This window comes from Neofelis nebulosa, chromosome 7 (assembly GCF_028018385.1).
Source record: "Neofelis nebulosa isolate mNeoNeb1 chromosome 7, mNeoNeb1.pri, whole genome shotgun sequence".
Taxonomy (NCBI): Eukaryota; Metazoa; Chordata; class Mammalia; order Carnivora; family Felidae; genus Neofelis; species Neofelis nebulosa.
The window spans coordinates 133,207,356-133,229,577 of NC_080788.1; the positions used below are offsets into that span (position 1 = coordinate 133,207,356).

At 37.9% G+C, this 22,222-nt stretch overlaps 1 protein-coding gene across 5 annotated transcripts in view; it reads left to right on the forward strand.

The window, feature by feature from the left end:
* Positions 1-22,222, forward strand: part of ZC3H14 (zinc finger CCCH-type containing 14) — a 47,539-nt gene that overhangs the window by 15,117 nt on the left and 10,200 nt on the right. For 4 of the 5 annotated variants that reach the window (XM_058739958.1, XM_058739960.1, XM_058739957.1 and 1 more), the window contains exons 9-10: positions 2,526-2,681; positions 19,591-19,665. In XM_058739958.1, the coding sequence (XP_058595941.1) occupies positions 2,526-2,681; positions 19,591-19,665 (231 nt within the window). Of the gene's footprint in view, positions 1-2,525; positions 2,682-14,601; positions 15,251-19,590; positions 19,666-22,222 lie in introns of those variants that run through there. The other variant, XM_058739961.1, reaches the window with a different exon arrangement.

The window sequence follows — 22,222 nt, forward strand, 5'->3', positions numbered from 1 at the left end:
CTATATGCTAACTAATTTGGATGTAAATTAAAAAAAAAAAGATACTTGCCAGATGTCAAGACCAAGAGAAGGTTCAGGGAATAATGGTTGTAAAAAGATTTGACCAGTCTGAGGAACTTGCAGCTATTGGTGGAATTTAGTTCTTAGAGCCATGTATAATGCCTTTTCCTTCCTCTTTCTAGTGTGTATGAAATACAGAATTTTTAAAGGGAGTTTTGGTAAAGATGGGACTTCAATATTCTTGGCATTGGAGTCAGCATTTGATCGGAATTTATGATGTATAAAAGGGAGCACAATTGGGTAGTAAGAGGCCAGAGTTAGAAAGACATGGTTGGTGTGTGAGCATATTGGTCTCTTTCCTTTCAGTAGAACCCATTAATGGAATATAAAGCAGAGAATTGATTCATTTGTGATGTTCCTGCCTCAGTCCTGGTAGAAATTCTAAATTATTTTATGAGAGGAGGTAAAGGTTTTGCAGGCTTTTAAAATGAGATGAATCAGCTCTGTAATCTGACCTTATAGAATGCTTATTCTGAAATGCAAACCAAGTGATAGGTGCCATATTAGCATTAAATTCTGTACTTTGCCCCATGTGCTATAGCCATTGTGTAAAATGTTTTCTTTTTTTAATGTTTATTTTTGAGAGAGAGTTGGGAAGGGACAAGGAGAGGGAGAGAGAATCCCAAGCAGGCTCTGCATTGTCTGTGATTACCCACTCTAAAAAAATTTTTTTTAAGATTATTTCTTGAGTGAACGAACACACACAGAGTGAGGTGGGGAGGCAGAGAGAGGGAGAGAATCTCAAGCAAGCTCTGCACTGAAGGCACAGAGCCCCAGACAAAGGACCCCAACTCATGAGCTGTGAGATCATGACCTGAGCTGAAATCAAGAGTCAGATGCTTAACCGACTGAGTCACTCAGGTGCCTCTAAAAAATTTTACTTTTGCTATGGATTTGGTGACTATTCTTGTAGCATTTTTTTGGTTTTTCATTCTCCTTTGCATCTTTTTGTGACCTCTTCCTAAAGTGAAGTAAATTGTAAGTTAGCAACTTTTAAACCTCATAGGCATCTGTCCTCTTACTTTCTTTTTAAAAATTTTTAAATGTTTATTTATTTTAGAGATGGGGGAGACAGAATCTGAAGCAGGCTCCAGACTCTGAGCTGTCAGCACAGAGCCCAGCACGGGGCTTGAACCCATGAACCAAGAGATCATGATCTGAGCTGAAGTCGGACGCTTAACTGACTGAGCTACCCAGGCGCCCCTGCTTCTCATCTTCTACTTTAACCTTGAACATAAAATGGGTTTTGCCATATCAGATCTGGGTTATTGTGCAAAGGCCAACACTAGACCTAATCTATTTACATTCTTTCTTTTTGCCTGTGCACACTATTGAGTGTTGAGAATTGTAGAGAATTTTACTCTTTGTGACTTTGAAATTTCCTGTTTTTATTTTTTATTTATTTTATTTATTTATGTATTTATTTTTACATTAAGGTTTTTCTTTTTAACTTGTGGCAATTTTTTTTTCTTTATTTTTTTTCTTTTTCAATATATGAAATTTATTGTCAAATTCATTTCCATAGAACACCCAGTGCTCATCCCAAAAGGTGCCCTCCTCAATACCCACCCTACCCTCCCTCCCACCCCCCATCAACCCTCAGTTCTCAGTTTTTAAGAGTCTCTTATGCTTTGGCTCTCTCCCACTCTAACCTCTTTTTTTTTTTTTTTTCCCTTCCCCTCCCCCATGGGTTTCTGTTAAGTTTCTCAGGATCCACATAAGAGTGAAACCACATGGTATCTGTTTTTCTCTGTATGGCTTATTTCACTTAGCATCACACTCCAGTTCCATCCACGTTGCTACAAAGGGCCATATTTCATTCATTCTCATTGCCACATAGTACTCCATTGTGAAATTTCCTGTTTTTATAATGATGAGAGATTTCCCTAGTTTTTTGAGAAATAGCATTGGAGTTTGTTCTTGGCCTCTGTTATGTAGGTTACAATTTGAAATTGTTATGTGATCATGAAGCAGAATCTAAACTGTGTTTGGTTAGGGGGTGCCTGGGTAGCTCAGTCGGTTAAACGTCCACAACTTTGGCTCAGGTCATGATCTCACAGTTCGTGAGTTTGAGTCCTGCTTCGGGCTCTGTGCTGACAGCTGAGAGCCTGGAGCCTGCTTTGAATTGCATCTCCCTCTCTGCCCCTCACCTGCTCACACTCTATTTCTCTCTCTCTCTCTCTCAAAAATAAATATTAAAAAAATTATAAACTACTTTTGGTTAAAAATGAATACGTTTGCGTGGCAGTGTATTTATGGCACATGGTTTAAAATGTAGAGATGAGATCCGTTATTGGTCTCTCTGGAATATTGTAAGAAAAAAGCTGGTATCTGTGAACGGTTTCAAACTTTTCATATGTCCTAAACCCGAGGAAGCATTTATATTTAATAGGACATGTTCACTGTTTGGTTTTGATGTATTACTGCATCTGCATTTCTCATCTTTTTTCCTTTTTGTATAAAAGTCTCACAGAAACAGACACTTCCAGTTGCTCCCAGAACTCGAACTTCTCAAGAAGAATTGCTGGCAGAAATGGTCCAGGGGCAAAGCAGGACCCCCAGGATAAGTCCTCCCATTAAAGAAGAGGAAACAAAAGGAGATAATATAGAAAAAAGCCAAGGTAATAATTTAAATGATACGTCATCCTTTATTATACTTTTTTTATGAGACGTTAAATATTTGCCACTCAATATTTATGAAATGTTCTATGACAAAAGTGCTCATTAGGCCCAAAAATAGAATGAGAAGGGACCATGAGAAAAGTCTGTACCTATACTTTTCAGAATTTTAAGAGTCTTTTTATTATGAAATTTTTAATGTTATTAAAAGTGGAAAGAATAGTGCAGTGAATTCCCATGAATCCAGTTACCTCACCTTAATAATTACCAGTGTTTTGCTGGTTTTAAGAAAACTTGTATTTAGAGATACATAGATGCCTACATTTTCTCTTTTTTTCTTTTTGTTAATCCTACCCCTGTTCTCTTAAACTTGAAATCTTTAAATTTCCTCTTTCTTAGCATTCTGTCTCTTACCTGCCAGATCTGCCCTATTGTCCCAGTGGCCCTAATTTATTATCCTCTTGTGGCTGGCATACTATGGTTGGCATACTATGGTTAGCCTTGAGCTGACCTTTCTGCTTCCTTTCTCTCAATCCCACCACCCCAATCTCAAGTACAAACACTTTCCTGTTTAAAGTGTGCCTCTGGGGGTGCCTGCATGGCTCAGTCACTTGGGGGTCCAGCTGTTGATTTTAGCTCAGGTCATGATCTCAGGGTTGTGAGCTAGAGTCCCACATCAAGCTCTGTGCTGAATGTGGAGCATGCTTGGGATATTCATTCTCTATCTCTCTTTCTCTGTCCCTCCCCTACTTGTATGTGCGCACATCGTGTGCTTTCTCTTTCTCTCAAAATAAATAAAAATGAATTAAAAAAATAAAAAAACTCTATTATAAAAATATACAATATGACATCATGTGACTCCTTTCTGAGAGTATTCTAATGTTTCCATCTCCTGCATTGTCCAGGATTGACGCCATCAACTTTGCATTTACACAGCTTCAATATCTGGGCTCTAGGCCTGTCCAGTCATTCTCCACTGCTTTCCAACCTTTTTTCCTTCTTTTCCTATCAGGAAAGGTTCTAGTTTCCTTTTCCTCTTCTACTGAGATCTGAATTTAACAACCCACCCAAACTGAATGCTCATCACATTATTTCTGACTTACACCTTTCTAATGTTGGCGTATGTTTTTTTCATTTTTCCTTAACTGTGTTCTTGAAATTGTTCTAGGTTCAGACATTTCATGAAGCTTTAGTGATTTCATCTTATGTTTGTTTCTTCATTCTCTCTTAAAAAAAAAAAACAACAAAAAAAAACTCTTGTGGGGCGCCTGGGTGGCTCAGTTGGTTGAGCATCCAACTTCGGCTCAGGTCATGATCTCACGGTTCATGAATTCGAGCACCGTGTCGGGCTCTGCTGACAGCTCAGAGCCTGGAGCCTGCTTTGAATTCTGTGTGTCTTTCTCTGCTCCTCTCCTGCTCCTGCTCTGTCTCTCTCTTTCAAAAATAAACATTAAAAAAAAATCTTTGGATTGTGCAGTTTGCCATGTCGGCATTATTTGCAGTTCCGGTAAACGATGGACCTGAGAACAGAAAAATTCCAAAACAGCCAGTAGGTACTAACTGGAAAGTGTAAGTGGGCCAATTTGTGAAGAGCAACTGAAACTGACACTTGATCTTCAGTAAGGGTAAGCATTGCAGTTATCAAAGCACATCAAACAGTTTTAAATCCATGATTTCATATGTTTTGAAGTAAATCCTTAATTAGCTTCTGGAGGATAATAGACGCTAATCCATTGTCTTGAAAACTGGATACATAATTGAGCATTTATGTTGTCTTTAAAGAGTGGTAGCCCTGGGTAACTGAATAGTATAGGAGTTAGCATCTGTTTTTGTATGTAAAGTTTTATTGGAACCAATCCATGCCCATTCATGTATGTATTGGCTGCTTTTGTACTACATCCACAGAGTTGAATAGTTGCAGGAGACCATAAAGCTCCCCCAACCTAAAATAGAAAATGTTTGCAATTCTTTACATAGTAGATGGGAAGAGCATTTTTTTTAAATAGTAAACTCTGTGCTCAATGTGGAGCTTCAACTCATGACCCTGAGGTCAAGAGTCACATGTTCTATTGACTGAACCAACCACACACTGCTAGGAAAGCATTTTTAAAAATCACTTCAGCTAGTAAGTAAAAAAAACAGAATGATAGAATTATAGTTTGTGGGTTTTTTTCCCCCCCAACTCAGTAGATTAATGAATGTAGGCACTGGTGATTAATGTCTACGAAAAAAGTGAAAGCCATTTCATGCCTCCAGATGAAAGAATAAAACTACCTTAGTCTTGCCAGAGGATTTGATCCAGCAGTCAACTTGCAGAGGTACAGAGGCCAGAGGAATATGTTGGTTGTTACATCATGAGTGTGCAACAGGCAAAGAGCAGCCTCTGGGACACCATATAGGTCAAACAGCCTGAGAATTCTAGATTAAAAGACCTAAAAGAAAATAACGAGGGGCAAGGTTAAGCTGTAGCATCTAGAGATGCACACTTGTGTGATAAAGCCACAAAGAAAATTTAGGTATTAGTATAAATGGCATAAATGGTTACTTTTGGAGAGGGCTGATTGGGATGGAGCACATGGAAAGGTTTCTGGGGTAGCTGGCATAGTTCTATTTTCTTGACCGGATGGTGGTTGTAAGAGTGTTTTGCCTTCTAAAATTCCTTAAACTACTGTTTGTGTTGTGTTGTTTTCTGTATCGTTGTTTTGTTTTAAAGTAAAAGGTTAAAAAATTTAAAAGGTATCAGACACATCTGCTTAAGATTACCGTTGCTGTTACTGAATTGATTTATTCACAATCACAAAAGTGACATTCTGCAAACAGCCATTAATTACTGTGCTTACTCACTGTTTTACAGCTTTCTGACATGTTTTTTTTCTTTTTTTTCAACGTTTTTTTTTTTTTTTATTTTTTTTATTTTTTTTTTGGGACAGAGAGAGACAGAGCTGAACGGGGGAGGGGCAGAGAGAGAGGGAGACACAGAATCGGAAACAGGCTCCAGGCTCCGAGCCATCAGCCAAGAGCCTGACGCGGGGCTCGAACTCACGGACCGCGAGATCGTGACCTGGCTGAAGTCGGACGCTTAACCGACTGCGCCACCCAGGCGCCCCTGACATGTTTTTTTTAAATCTAAATATGCACACATGTATCGGCATGAGTTGTTGATAGTGTTCTTTCATCTCTCTGGCCTCTTATTTTTACTAGCCTACCACCTCACAATATTCGTGCTATTTCTCTTTTTGTCTTGGATTAGTCTGTCACCAGAAGTTTATTTTGTTAATTTGTTCAAAGACTTAAAAACAATAATTCTGGCTTTATTGATTCTCCTTTGATGTCTTGATTTTCTATTTCATTGGTTTCTACTCTTTTAATATATATCCATCTATATTTTTAATTATTCTAGCTTGTCTTTCAGATGTAAACATTTAAGGTGTAAATTTCTCTTGAGTGTCACTTTTGTTGCATATTCACAAATTTATAATGTTTTCATTATCCATCTTAGTATTATGATCTTCATCTTTGACCTATGAGTTATATGGAAATGTTTTTGATTTATAGTATATGGAGGATTTGTTTTTGTCTTTTGTTTTTTTATATGTACCCTTAATTGCATTGTGTCACTGTGATCTGTGTCATACATATTTTTTGAAAATTGTTAAGACTGAAGGCATCAATTTTATATGTCTTCCATGTGCATTTTGGAAGAGAATGGACTATAATTGTTGGATTGAGAATTTTGCATTTAGTAGATAAAGCTCTATGGTTACATTGTTCAAATCTTGATCTTACTGAGTTTTTGGTTTGCTTGATTTATCAGTCATTGATAGAAAGTCTTGAGATTGCCCACTAGGATTGATATATTTATCTTAATTTTCCTATACTTCTATCAGCATTTGTTTTCCCTGATTTTGTTTTCAGTCTTCTCTTTTAAAGTTTTAGGCAAATATATATCTTAAATATTATAAAGCTAGATTGTTGTTTTTTAACCCAGTCTGAGTTTGCCTGTTACTGGAAAGTTTAAACCATTCACATTTCTTAGATTTCTAACATGTAGTTGGACTGGTTTCTGTCATCTTTTTTGATTCATAGTGGCCTTTCATTTTTTTCTCTTTTGCCTTAAAGATTCATTAGTTACTATTGTTGATTGCCCCAGCTCTGCTTTTTTTTTTTTTTTTTTTTAACTAGCTTAAATGAGAGCACTCCATTTCTGTTCATTTAGTGGTTTGCACTGGAATTTTACCATGCAAATTTAATCGCATATTTCAAAAGTTAATGTTCTGACCCCATTTCCAAAGTAAATGGACTTTAGAATACTTATGCTTCAGTCTTTACTTACGTAATGTTTCCATTGTTTTGTTTTGGTCTTTTTTAAAATGTGTAAGTTGGGCACCATTATCACTATTTTACCCAGGCATTGTTTGTTCAGACTTGACCTACATGTTTATCATTTTTTGTTCTGAAATCTTGAATGTTATGTGGGGGTCATCCTCTTCTAATATGTTCCAAGTATTTTTGAAGTGTATTCTTTGGAAGTTTCTTTAAGAATTGGTCTGTCTAAATTTGCCAAGAATGTTTATCTGTTTTTTTTTCCCCTTGTTGTGCAGTAATTTTGCTGGATACCCAAATCTAGGGTAACAACAGTTATTTGTTCTCAACATCTTGTATATATTATTCCATTGTTTTCTGGCTTCCATTATTGTTGAGTGGACCTGTGTCATTCTAATTGTCTGTCGTTCCTTTGTAGGTGATCTGTCCTTTCTCTGGCTGCTTTCAAGATCTTCTTTGTCTTTGATGTTCTGCAGTTTCACTACGATGTGTCTAGGCATGGATTTCCTTTATTTCCCTATTTTGTATGTGTTGTATAAAAAACATTTAAATAAAATATTTTACGCTATGAAATATACATTCACCATAGAAAATTTGGAAAAACAAATCTTTGTAATGCTTGCTGATAGATGAGAAATTAATCAACTAGCATTGAAAAATTTAACATAAAAAGCAACATTCTTTGCTTTGTTCTTCTCCACACTGGTTCTTCCCAGAGGGCTACCACTTTTTTTTTTTTTTTAAGTTTATTTATTTTTGAGAGAGAAAGAGTGTGTGCGTGAGTGGAGGAGGGGCAAAGAGTGAGGAAGAGAGAGGGTCCCAAGCATGCTCCACACTGTCAGTGCAGAGCCTGATGCAGCACTCAAATCCATGAACTGTGACATCGTGACCTGAGTGGAAATCAGGAGTCACATGCCTAACCGACTGAGCCACCCAGGCACCCCAGAGGGCTACCGCTTTTAAAAGCTTATGTTTATGTCTTTAATTTTTTTCATGTCTATAATATGTTTTATAACCACTGTTTCTTAATTCACTAACTTGTAGGTGGTATCTTTTAGTTCTTTGCTACGGTATATCAGGATCTAACACTTTTCCCTGCTTTTTAGGCCCATACGGTAAAATCACTGTCTTTTGCTTCATTTATTGGCTACTTTTATTATTTTAAGTAATACATCTAAATATTTATTTTTTGTGAGATTACTGTATTTCAGTATATTTTGACTCCCAAAAGATAAGGATATTTATGTGCCTTTTTAAACTATATCTTTTTTAAACTACATCTTTTCTCACCACACCTTCTAAGCTCTGCCATCTGTACTTTTATATTGCTAAGGATGATCAGATATACATTTTGTTGTATTTTCCTAGTTAAGACGACTACTCTTTGTAAATTGACTAAAAGTGGAGAACCAATAAGCAGCATATTTACATTATTGAGACTATATGAATATTACTTCATAGACGACCAGATTTACTTTTTATCCACAGCTCTTTGCTAGGGGTTCCCTAGAGTCTTTTTTTTTTTTTTCCACTCTTGGACAATTTTTTGTTTTTCTTAGGTTCTTCCCCCCTCCCCCCCCTTATTATATTGCCTACCTTTATTATGGCCAAAAAATCTGTCATTTTATGCTGTTAAGTCTTTGGGTTCCCCTTTTCTTAGGGACCTTCATCTTAGAGCTTCTGTCCTCTTTTGCTTATTTGACTGGTTGCTTACTAGGTTTGCTTCAAGGCTGTCATTCCAGGACTTAACTCCTCCCCTGAGTTTTCCCTGCATTTTCTGGATCTCATTGTCTTCTCTGTATATTCTTCCATTTTGTCACCACATCATGAAGAAACTTAAAAAGAATGAGAGGTAAATTTTTCTGAGTACTTAGAACTCTTAAAGATATCCTTGTACTTAGCTGATACTTTGGATAGGTACAGAATTCCAAATTGAATTTTCCTCACAACTTTGAAGGCATGGCTTCATTATCTTGAGGCTTCTCATGTTTATGCTGAGGAGTTGGTTGCTCATGTGATTCTTACTCCATTATAGAATACCTGGGATTCATTTCTCTGGGAAGTTTTAGGATTTTCTTTGTGTTCTCGAGGTCTGAAATTTGCTGTGATAAACATAGGTGCTAGTCAGTCACTTTTGGATTGGGTACCTTTTGTACCTTTTTAATTTGAAAATCCATGCTTTTAGTCTGGGGAATTCTCTATAAATTATTTCTTTAAAAACGTTCTTTTTTCATTGTTCTCTTTTGGGAATTCTGTTACTAGTTGGATGATAAACTTCCTGCTTTGATTTTTCTCTTTTCTCTCCTCATTTTTTACTTGATCTTATGCTACTTTGGGATGTTTTATTGACTTTATTACCTTCCTCCGTTTTTGTTTTTTTTTAAGGCAAACATATTTTAAAATTTCTATAAGCTCTTTGTTCCATTTATGTATCTTGTTTTGTGGATTCAGTATTACTTCAAATTTATCTGAAGAACATAATTAGAGGATTTTTTTTTTAATTATATTTTGTGCCCTAATTGATGATTTCCTTCAGAGTCCATTTTTGTTTTGTTTTTTTCTCTTTTATGTGTAGGCTCTTTTTAAAAATGTCTGCAGACACACAGTTCCTAGTTTAAGAAAAGGCAGTAAAGAGGCTTACCTAGAATTGTGTGGGCTAAAGCTTTGCTGTGGGTTTTGTTTAAATAAAGCAAACAGTGGGGTGTCTAGATGGCTCGGTCTGTTGAGTGTCTGACTTTTGATTTCAGCTCGGGTCATGATCCTGACCCAGGATCATGGGATCAAGCCCTGCGTCGGGCTCCGTGCTGAGTGGAACCTGCTTGAGATTCATTCTCTCTCTCTCCACCCCCTGCTTCTTGCCCCTCAGCACATGTGTTCCCTCTCTCTCTCTCTCTCTCCAAAAAAAAAAAAAGGAAGAGAGAAAGAAAGAAAAGTGTTTTACAAGGAGCTGCAATTGGCCTTGAAATTGTAGAGGCGTTTCCTTGGAAGTGCTTACACTCCTGCTAGCTGTCTAGATTCTCCCCAGATAATTTGTTGAATTCCTTTTTAAAACATTTAATTTTTTTTTTTTTTTATAAGTAGACTCCATGCCCAACTTGAGGCTTAGACTCCTGATCCTAAGATCAAGAGTCTCATACTCTTCTCAGCCAGCTAGGCACTCCAGAACATTTAATTTTTAAAAAAATGTCTGAGGCTGTATCATTCGTAAACCTTGTTTTCTGTTTCACGTCCTTTGTAGTCTTCTTTGTTCCTCACTTCTCACAGTTGGATGCTCTTTTGTTACATGTCATCCAAGTTAAATATCTCAACGTTATCAACTCCCAAATTTATATCTCCAGCTGAGACTTTGCATCTGAATTCCTAATTCCTGTGCAACTGCTTATTCTACATTTCTTCTTGGATATACTGCAAATTATTTTAAGCTTATCTGAAACCTAATTACTGTTTCCTGCAGTCTTCCTCATTCTAGTTAATGGCAGCACCACTCTTCTAGTTGCTCAAGCCAGAAACCTAATGCTGTTCTTTGTTTCGAGCTTAGAACCATTCCTTTCCTCTCTCTCTCCTTTTCCTCTTCCCTTTTATGTTCCTTCTTCCTTCCACCTTTACCAAATCCTGTCCACGTCTACCTCCAGAGTATATTTATTTATTTATTTATTTATTATTATTTTTTTTTTTAATTTTTTTTTTTCAACATTTTTTATTTATTTTTGGGACAGAGAGAGACAGAGCATGAGCGGGGGAGGGGCAGAGAGAGAGGGAGACACAGAATCGGAAACAGGCTCCAGGCTCCGAGCCATCAGCCCAGAGCCTGACGCGCGGGGCTCGAACTCACGGACCGCGAGATCGTGACCTGGCTGAAGTCGGACGCCTAACCGACTGCGCCACCCAGGCGCCCCTAGTATATTTAAATTTACCTATTCCTTATCAGTTCTGCCTCTGCCATCCTAGGTTAAGCCATCATCTGTGACTTGCCTTGATTATCAGAATAGTGTCCTTACTGGTCTGTCTGCTTTCAGACTCGGCCTCCTACAGTCTATTGCACACAGTAGCAAGTGTTTCTTTTAAACTGTCAGTGAGATCATGCTTCTCCCCTTCTCAGAACCTTCTGGTGGCTCCCCATTACACACCCACGTATAAAAGTAAGATTCCTTCCTGATGTTGTCACCTACCACCTTCTCCCTCCCGCTGCTTTTCTTTGCTATCCGCCAGATATACTTGGTGTGTTCCTCTTCCAGAGCACTCAAAGAACAGCATGTCTGAGATGCTTTCACCTTTTACCCTGGCATATTTTTTTCCTTATGTCCATATAACTCAGAAGTCATCTCTGTGAAGTGCTCTCTAGCCCCCCACTCCGTAACCCACTTTTTCTAAAGCTTTATTTTTCCCCATAGTACTTCTTATCTAAAAAGCATTTCATGTTTTCATAGTTCAGATATTTTTTATCCAGGCTCAGGTTATCAACATAAAACATGTTATACTTTAACATACATTTTGGGTTTTTTGAGGTTCATCTTCTTCCCCTCCCCACCAGAATGTAAGTTCTGTGACCAGGGGTGTGTGTGTGTGTGTGTGTGTGTGTGTGTGTGTGTGGTTCATTGCTGTGATTGAGTGCCCAGAATGGTACCAGACAGTAGGAGCTCAGTAAATCCTTGTGTCTTAATGAATGTGTTATCTCGCAGCTTTCCCAGGGTTTCTGGCTTTTCTGCTCTGCCTCACAGATGGTATTTGTCCATGTATATTGTTTTCCAGAGGTTGTTGAAATCGCATCTGCTGTGATCCCCTTCCTAACCCATGTCTTTAAATGTGTGATATAATTTGTGATTATATAAATTTTTTGTGTACTGAAATCATTTTTTACTGTGTACATTCTGTAAGTATTTCATTTACATCTATCCCCACTGTTATTGATTGGTAAGTATGTTAGAACATGTTAAAATAGGATCCTAAGGAGGATAGGGATATAAGTATTTCTAATGCAGTAAAATTTCTGGTTATTTCTCCCTCTACCTCAGTGGGTAATCTTAGAAACTCAGTTTGGAGGCCACTGTTGTATGTTAGGATTTTGTCCTTCTTAAGTTCTTTACTTCATTTTTACGGACTCTCCAGAAGGAGAGGCTATGAATGCATATGCCCAGTGTATCATGTTGGACTAAAAGCATTTTGAAGGAGTCTTAGCAAAGAGAGGAGTGTTTATATTCAGACAGAAAGAAATTCTCCCCTTAGTTCTGCCGTTGCCTTCCTCAGAGGTAAGCACTGCACGTAAAACAGTTTGTAGTCGTCTTGGCATTTTTTTCATATGTATGTACATGTATGTCTTTTCTGTGAAAATAGAATTACATGTATATATGCACACCATATATGTACGTATAGAATACATCACATGAGTTTATCAGTGACATGTTTTGTTCTACTTTGTATGCCTGGAGAAAAGTATAATGACATGGTGATTAGGAGTATGGACTGAGGGAGTCAGACTGCTTAGGTGTGAATCCAGATGCTGCTGCTTACTCCGTGACCTTAACCTTTCTGTACTCCACTTTCCTTGGAATATGTACATGCCCTCTGCTGGTAGATATTTACATTGGAATCTGGAAGGATCTTTTCTTACTTTGCATTCTAAAGTTGGACCGGGAACAATAGTTGATAATAGGAAGGCTCAAATGAGCTCTTTTTAGACATTATGTTACTCCTCTGTTAGGGCCCTTTCCTGCTTCTCTCTTTGAAGTGAAATTTGCTGCCCTCTAGTGAGCCAACTGGTTTTCTTAGCGTTTGGCTTAGGATGTGCTGTTCTTCCTAATGTGTTTTTTTTTTTTTTTTTTTAAATTTTTTTTTTTTAACGTTTATTTATTTTTTGAGACAGAGAGAGACAGAGCATGAACAGGGGAAGGGCAGAGAGAGAGGGAGACACAGAATCTGAAACAGGCTCCAGGCTCTGAGCTGTCAGCACAGAGCCTGATGCGGGGCTCGAACTCATGGACCGTGAGATCATGACCTGAGCCGAAGTCGGACGCTTAACCGACCAAGCCACCCAGGCGCCCCGTTCCTAATGTTTATACTACAGAGACCTCCTGTCAGCTAGGGCTCTTAATTCTGTATGAGTCCAAAGCATTGTAAATTGTGAAAATTACTTTCTACCTAAAGATTTTAAGGAATTAGATTAAATTTACAGATACAGTTGATTAATGAATAAAGATTCTTTTATAAATTTCAGTACTTTTTCTTTTTTCAGTTATTGTGAGCACCATCTCTTTAACTGGGAAATCAAAGGTTACAACTCATCATAAGAATTCTTTTGTAGAGGCTATGGGGAGCCATGTCCACCATCTTGCATCTCTGTACAACTTACTTGTTGCTTGGCTAGTAACCAAAGTAAAAATGAAAACTAAAGCCACAGAAAAACGTTTCATGTTCTTGAATTAGAAGATTTTAATATCGTTAAGATGGTGATCCTCCCCCAAATTGATATATGAATTCAACTCCATTTATGTTAAAATAGGAATTTTAACGTAAATGGCTTTTTTGAAGAAATTGGCAACTGGTCCTAAAATTCATATGGAAACCAAAAGGACCTAGAATAGCCAAAACTACTAAAAAATAAAGTTGGAGGACTTATATTTTCCAGTTGCAGAACCTATGACAGAGCAATTGACTAGCACTAGCCTAAGGATATACATACAAATTAGTAGAATCAAATTGAGAGTCTGGAAATAAACTGGTACATTTCTGGTAAGTTGATTTTCAACAAGAATGTCAACAGAGTTCAGTGGGGAATAAATACACTCATTTCAACAAATGGTGCTGGACAACTGGATATCCACAGGCAAAGAATGAAGTTGGACCCTTACCTTATGTAAATTAACTAAAAAATGGATCCAAGACCTACATGTAAGAGCTAGAATCATAAAACTTTTAGGAAAAAAGTACATGTAAATCTAAATGAGCTTGGATTAGGCAGTCGTTTCTCAGATGTGACACTCAAAACACAAGCAACGAAAGAAAAAAATTGATAAATCGGACTTAATCTAAATTAAAAACTTTGGTGTTTCAAAGGATACTATCAAAATTAAAAGATAACCCACACAGTGGGAGAAGAGTCACTCATCTAATAATAGTCTATCATCAAACCAAGGCCAAGTCTTCATTTCTCTTATCTATAAATTCCTACCATACCATATTCATGCAGCTGAATTGCAGTGTTACCATATATATTTTAAGAGGTCTGTGATTGTGGGTCTAATACCCTACCAACCCTTTCCCTAGAAAGGATATGCTAAAAACTCTGCTGTACTATTTTCAAGGGTAAATGAAACTCAAGATACTAAATAAAACAACTTAAAAATAATTTCAATCCTGAAAATTATAGTTAATAGATAAAGGGACAGAAATATGTTAAATTCACGTCATATCCAGGTATAAAGTACTTAATATTATAATTTTGACTTCAGATCTTCAGTGCTCCTTGTCAGATGAGGTAAATAATAGAAAATTCTTTGTGTGTCACATGTCTGCTTTCAGCCAATCAGAAGCCAGAATTATTTTGTAGGCAATAATAGGGTTTATTGTTTGGAGAGGAGCTTTAAATAGGGCTTACAAGATATACGTGGCTTCATATTAATTAAGGCTTCTTAGTTAGAGCAAAGAGAACATTGGTCTGGTTTGTTTAGCATTTTCAAGTTTACTTTTGAGTTCTGACTCCAGAAATGTACAATCCTATCTTTTTAGTTGTAGGTTTTAAGATGTTATTCACTCTTAATACTTTTTAATAACAGCCTTAATCACTTTTTATTTTTGATGAAACAATATAATGGGCTGTGAAGGAAAAATTGCCAAATATTAAGAGGGAGAGAGAATTTTATGAAAATGTCTTCAAGGTTTCCATCACCATCTTTACCGATTTTCTTCTCACCTGGGCCAATTGACTTAGGTTCTGTAACAAGTTCCTCTTGTTCACTGAATGAGCTAGACAATATTTCCCATCTTTTAAGGAAAATATCAACTGATATCCGTGAAATTAAAGGAATGAAAGCAGCAGTTTTGACAGTGGAAGCAAATCTTTCTGATTTAAATGTTAGAGTGTCACAGAATGAAGCAAAAATCTCATCTTTGGAGGTTAAAATGAATGAATGTTCAACATCAACATCTGAATGCAATAAACAGTTTGAAGATCTTCAAGAGGAAGTAGATTTTGAATCACAGTCAAGGACTAGTGATGTAAAAATAATTGGTTTCCTTAGAAACATTGAAAAAGGTAAATTTTTAGTATGTGATATAACCTTTGAGACAACTCACTAGTTGTCTATATATAGAGGCAGCAAGTCACAAAACTTGAACTTCACGGACCTTTGAACAGCAAAGTTGGAGTCTGTATGATTAATTTAGAAGCCTGGACGTTACCAGTATTCTCTTTAGTGGATCTCTGTAAAATGTTTTGAAGAGAGATGAACATAGAAAAACAGAACTTCAGTGAGAGAATAGTCCTCTTTCATGTATCTGTCTTGTGAAATTCTCTTAAAACGTGTAATTCTTTCATTGTTCATTGTGTTAAAGGGACCTGTAGTAATATTAGAATTGGAAGAGCTTCCTATAACCCTAATATTTATCAGTTTCCCAAGCTGTCCTACAGAGTACAACTTGAGCAAATGACATCTGTATTTGAGGTCAGCTTACCAGGATTTGCTGTGTTTTTGCTATGATAATTTTGGAAGGAATTCTTTTTGGCATACCACTTAAGAGTATTATGTTAACTTCTGTTTTAAAAGAAAATAGCTGATAGAATTTTGAATGGAGTATAGTTTTTAAAATGAAAAACTCCTTTTAGTGAAACATGGTAGTTGGCAGGCAGTTGCCAACTTACGTACATGTACTGAGTGAGCAAAGTTTGTCCTTATGAAACTACTAGTAATACATACACTAAAAAGTAGTAGCAGTCATCTTTATTTTAGTATTTGGAACTCTGTCAATCACATCCCTTTCTACACTGTACGATACCACTTTTGTTTTACTTTTTTGATTTTTAAGTTTAAGTGAAGTGTAGTTGACAGTGCAGTATTCGTTTCAGGTGTTCATAGTGATTTGACATTTACATACATTATGAAATTGTCACCATGATTTGTAGTACCACCTCTGACTGTAACTGGAAGTTTGAACCTCTTAATCCTCTTTACCTATTTGTTCTTCCCCTACTGCAACCACTAGTTCTCTGTATTTGTGAGTCTGTTTCTGTCTTGTGTTCATTTATACTGTTTTTTAGATTCTGTATATAAGTGGAAATCATATGGTACTTGTTTTTCTCTTACTTTACTTAGTACCGTCCATCTGTTGCAAATGGCAAGATACCATTCTTTTTTATGGCGGAGTAATGTTCCTGAGTGTGTGTGTGTGTGTGTGTGTGTGTGTGTGTGTGTATCACATCATTATCTGTGGACACTGAGATTGCTTGCATATTTTGGTTCTTGTAAGTAATGCAGTAAACATAAGGGTGCATATATTTTTGCAAATTAGTGTTTTCATTTTCTTGGGGCAGATACCCAGAAGTGGAATTAACTGGATCCTATGGTATCTAGTGTACCATATGTATTTCTATATTTAAGAAATTTTTTTTTTTTTTAACTTTATGGATTTATTTTGAGAGAGAGCATTTGTGTGCAGGGGAGGGGCAGAGAGAGGGAGACTGAGAATCCCAAGCAGACTCCCTGCTGTCAGTGTAGAGCCCTGTGTGGGGCTCAGTCTCATGAACTGTGAGATCATGACCTGAGCTTAGATCAAGAGTTGGATGTTTAACCAACTGAGCCACCTGGGTACCGTTGGTATTTGTAGTTTTAATTTTAATTTTTAATTACCGTTTTTCACAGTGGCTGCACCAACTTCCATTCCCACCAGCAGTATGTGAACATTCCCTTTTCTCTACATCCTTGCCAAGACTTGTTATTTCTTGCCTTGTGGATACTAGTCGTTCTGACAGGTGTGAGGTGGTATCTCATTTTGGTTTAGATGTTGGAACATCTTCCATTTGTTGGCTATCTCTATGTCTTCTTTAAAAAATATCTGATTCAGCTCCTGTGCTCACTTTTTTTCCTTAAAGATTTGAGTGGTTTTTTTGGTTTTTTTTTTTAATCATGTATTTATTTTGAGAGAGTGCAAGGCGTGCACGAGAGTGGAAGAGAGAGAATCCCAAGCAGGCTGCACGCTTATAGCGTGGAGCCATACCATGCTCAGTCTCATGAACCATGAGATGACGACCTGAGCTGAGATCAAGAGTGGGACACTTAACTGACTGAGCCACCCAGGCAACCCCTCCTCTGCCCTTGTTTTAAAAAATCAGATTGGGTTTTTTTTGGTGTTTTATGAATTCTTTATATATTTTGGATATTAATTCCTTAATAGGTCATTTGCAAATATCTCCATTCAGTAAGAAGCATTGTTTTATTTATTTTTTTTAAGTTTATTTTGAGAGCAAGGGAGAATGCACTCAAGCAAACAGGGGAAGGGCAGAGAAAGAGAATCCCAAGCAGCCTCCACACTGACGTGGAGTCCAATGCAGGGCTTGAACCCACGAACCATGAGATCATGACCTGAGTTGAAATCAAGAGTTGGGACCCTTAATGGACTGAGCCACCCAGGTGCCCTGCCTTTTTGTTACTATGCAGAAGCTTTTTAGTTTGATGGAGTCCCAGTTGTTTTCCTTTTGTTGCCCTTGCCTAAGGAGACAGATCCAAAGAAATACTGCTGAGAGTGATACCCAAGATTTTACTGCCCCCCCCTTTTTTTAATGATTTCAGGTCTTATATTTAGATGTTTAGTTTATTTCAAATTTATTTTTGCATTACTGGAAGAAAGTGGTCCAGTTCCTTTTATTCTCATGTAGTTGCCCATTTTCTAAATACCATTTATTGAAGAGACTCTTTTTTCCTGCTGTAGATTCTTGCGTTTTTTTATCATAGATTAATGGGGTACTTTGCACATTTTAGCACTGTTACTTCTTCCAATCCATGAGCATGTTGTATCTTTCCATTTATTTGTATCATCTTCATTTTCTTTTCTTCCGACAGTTTTCTGAATATAGGTTTTTTACCTCCTTGGTTAAATTTATTCCTCAATATTTTATTCTTTTTGGTGCAGTTGTTAAGTGGGATTGTTTTCTTAATTTCTCATTCTGCTCCTTTGTTACTAGTGAATAAACAGATTTCTGTATATTTTACATCTTGCAACTTTACAGAATTCACTTATTCTAATAGTTTTTTGGTTGAGTCTTTAGTGTTTTGTATATTAATCATCTGTTCCTTCCCAGTGTGGGTGCCTTTTTTTCCTTTTTTTTTTTTTTTTTTTTTTTTTTGTCTCATGGCTATGGCTAGGACTTCCTGTACTATGTTAAATAGAGGTGGCAAGAGTGAACATCCTTGCTTATTCCTCATCTCAGAGGAAAAGCTTGTAGCTTTTCACTTTAGGATATTAGCTGTGACTTTGTCCTTTATTATGTTGAGGAACCCTCTATATCCGTTTGGCTGAGAAGGTTTGTTTATTTTATTTTTTTATTTTAGAGCGCACACAAACCAGGGAGAGGGGCAGAGGGGAGAGAGAGAATTTTAAACAGGCTTCATGCTCAGTGTGGAGTACAACGTGGGGCTAGATCCCACAACCCCAAATCAAGAGTCAGACGCTCAACAGACTGAGCCAGCCACGTGCCCCTGGTTGAGTTTTTATCATAAATGGATGTCAGATTTTGTCAGATGCTATTTCTGCACGTCTTGAGATAATCATAAGATTCTTAATCTTTGTTTTGTTACTGTGGTGTGGCCTGTTGCTTGATTGTGGACATTGAACCATCGTTGCATTCCTGGAATAAATGCCACTTGCTCATGGTGAATAATTATGTTAATGCGTTATCGATACACTTTGGTTTTAGATCAGGTGTGCGCCTGATAACCTCCTAAGCACTGTGGTGGCGGGGGGTGGTTTGGAGAAGTGTGACTTCTTTCCATCCTATCTTTGAAGTGTAACTGTGAGGAGATTATGAACCCATTTACGAAATAATACTCCAGCTAAGTATGTTTTCTCACAGGAGATTCATGCTGCTGTAGGATCTGGGCTCCAGACCTCTGAACGTCATACTTGCTCATTGTTCTCTTCATCTCAGTCCATGCTTATAGTTTGTCTTTTGGAAACGATCAGATAACTGTGCTGTGTTTTGGTTTGCAGTTCCAGGGGTGGGGGAGTGGGTTGTAATGGTGAGAGCCCAGGTGATGGAGGGAGATGTTTCTTATTTTGATCTTGCAGTTGGCTGTCGCCTGTCAACTATGGCTCAAGCTGTGGGTCTGCACAGTACCACCTCCTGGCTTTTCCAGCCTTTTACCTTTATTCTGAGGCTTTACCTCCGGTCCAACAAAACTGGCTTCCAGACAAAAGAACAACAAGGAATTTGGTCTATAAATACTATTAAATTGCAATGTTGAAGCTATAAGTTTTTGTTTTTTGTTTTTTTTTTTTAAGACTTTAAGAACCTAGTTAAGATTATTTTAGGCTTCATTTCTGGAAATATACATGTATTGTTTGTTTTTAAAACTTAGTAAAGTTTGAAAATTTGTATCCTAGGAGCTCCACAGAGGCAGTTGTTATCCCGACTACAAATCGACCCAGTAATGGCAGAAACTCTGCAGATCAGTCAAGGTTGGTAATCATCTTAAATTTTCACTGTAATCTAGCATTTTTCAGTTGCTATTTCCATTTCTTACACCTCATTTAATGTATTCTGTATATCTTAGATCCTGCCCTAAGATGCTGTATTTAGATCTGTGAAAATATTTTAGGGCCAGGAGACAAGATCTGCATTTTCTTCATGTTATATGGTGTTCGTATGTTTCGTCTCATTCAGAATCTTTCTTGCTTTGATGTCGTTTCACCTGAGTCCCTGGAATCTGCTGGCAGTCACTTCCTGCTCCAGGGACAGTTTGAGTCCCTAACCTTCTTTCCTTTCTGCCCTGCTTTGCCATTGTCTTGAGCTGCTTTTATGTTCCTTAGCCTGTTCTGCCTTATCCTCACTTCCACTTCACTTTAGAATTGCTCACCAGGGCCACACTTGGAATTTGTTGTTCTTAGAGCCACTGTAACTTCATTGTTTGCCTGTCTCCTCCACCCCCCACACACAGACACACATGCCACGGTCTGCTTTAGGACAGGGACGAGTGCCTTACTTATCTATGTTCTTAGTGCCCGCCCCGCCAGATGCATGTGCAGACCCTAGTAAATGTCCACTGAGTAACAGAGGGGCCATTGGTCACCTGCAGTCTTAAATTCAGAAACCTTCTTTTCTCCTGCTTCCTTTTATTTCCCCAAACCTGCCTGTTGTTGGAAGCTCTGGTGATGCCTTGACCCCTCCCTGTGGCTCTTGCTTCTTCCCCCTTGCTCAGGCTTCCACAGTCAGTAGGTGTATTTCCTTACCCCACCTACCTCTGTCTCAGCAAGAAGAACTTGTCTTCTTTCAGGGTCCCCTTCCACCCAGATGCTAGATCCTACCCAGTCGATGAACACTAGTGTCCCCATACTCCTATAATCTTAATCGTGCCCCTCTCCTGGCTTCTCCTTTTTGCCTGTGAAAGTGTTTAAATATTCCCCATCCTTGATGTTGCTGTCATCTCTCAACATTCCATCCTGTTTTCCACATAAGGGTATTTTCTTTCAAAATATTTGGCAGCTAAGCTCTGTGTGTGTTGTATCCACTTCACTGACATTTCCGCATTCTTTTTGTTTTCTTTAATTTTTCCTTTTCTCCATGGTGCACATACAGTTTGAAGCATCTAGTCCTACAAGGACTATATAGCCTTTGCTTATCTCCTGTCGTGGTTTTTATTTCTGGGAGCCCTCTTGTTTCTGCATATTCCTCTTATTTATTTTTCATATACTGACTTTGTTTCATGTATGCAACAGTTTCTTTTATTTCTCTGAGGATATTAAAGATAATTTTGGGTATTTTCTCCCCTCCCTTCTTGGTCTTATTTTCTCCAGGTTGTTTGTTTTGACTGCTGTCTTTCGTGACAGGTTTTCCACAGATGTCTGGGGATCCTTGGTTGTCTTATATTTATGAGTGGGACACTCAAAAAGCTGATAGGCATTCTGGGTTCATTAGTTGGGGTGGAGGGCTTGTGACTTCACATTTGAATATAGATCCTGCAGTGGAGACTCGTTTGTTTTGTCTCTTTAGTTTGGGATGCCCTGATGTCACTGTCTTTAGGCCTTTCCTCTTAGACTGGTGAGCTTCTCCACAGAAAGATCTTTCAGAATAGTGGATTGGGTGCCAGTGTTCTGGAAGCGAAGTGAGGAAAAGAGGCTGGGGGAGGTACCTCAACGTTAATTACTATGTAATGTTTGCTCACACCTCCTCCCTGTTTTCCGAATGGTGTTTCTTTCAACATGGCCGGCATCTCTTCGTCTAGAGACCCTCTGGTTTGGCCTTTCCAAGAGTCTTAAGTTCTGCCTGTCTCCAAGGGAGAAAATAGTCAAAGGTTATCAAGAAATCTAACTGCTTTTTAAAATTTCAGTACTATACATTTAGTTGTTGTTGTAGCACCATTCTGTCAAAGACCACGATGCTTCATTTATAGGCCTCTCCAGTACTGGCCAATGAGAAAGCACGTCTCCAGTGAGTCCAGAAAACTTCAGTTTAGGGCAACAGGCGTGGTAAGGGTCAGAAATGACAAAACAGATTTGTAGTTTAGGAAGAAATAACTGCTTCTGAAACAGACACTTAAACATACCTGTATTTGCCTTGTCTTTCTCCCCACCCCTTCCCAGAGTCCCTGTGCTACCGGCTTCTCAGCCTTTGGAGAATCTTGGGATCCACATTGGAATGTCTCATTACTGGCTTAAGACTCAGCTTTTGCAGGTCTTAGCTTTTGACTTGCAAAATGTGGTTGTCTCTCCTTTTATAGTTATTTTCTTTGCGACTTTATGTTTTAATAATCTAACCCTTTATTGACATTTCATTGGGATTTTAGGAGGAAACAAAATGCATGGGTTCAGCCTGTGGTCTTCACAGAAGATGTCCCTAACTTGTGTCTGTCTGCTTGACCCAGGTGGTAATGTTAACCTTGCAGAGGAGGTTGGTGACGCTTGTAGGACAGAAAGCTCAGTTTTCAGTGCCCACTTTTCTAAACCCTGTCATACGTGACATGTCATCTCCAATACTTCCTTTGGTCTTTGATCATTTGGCTTCCAGGACTTCACCATC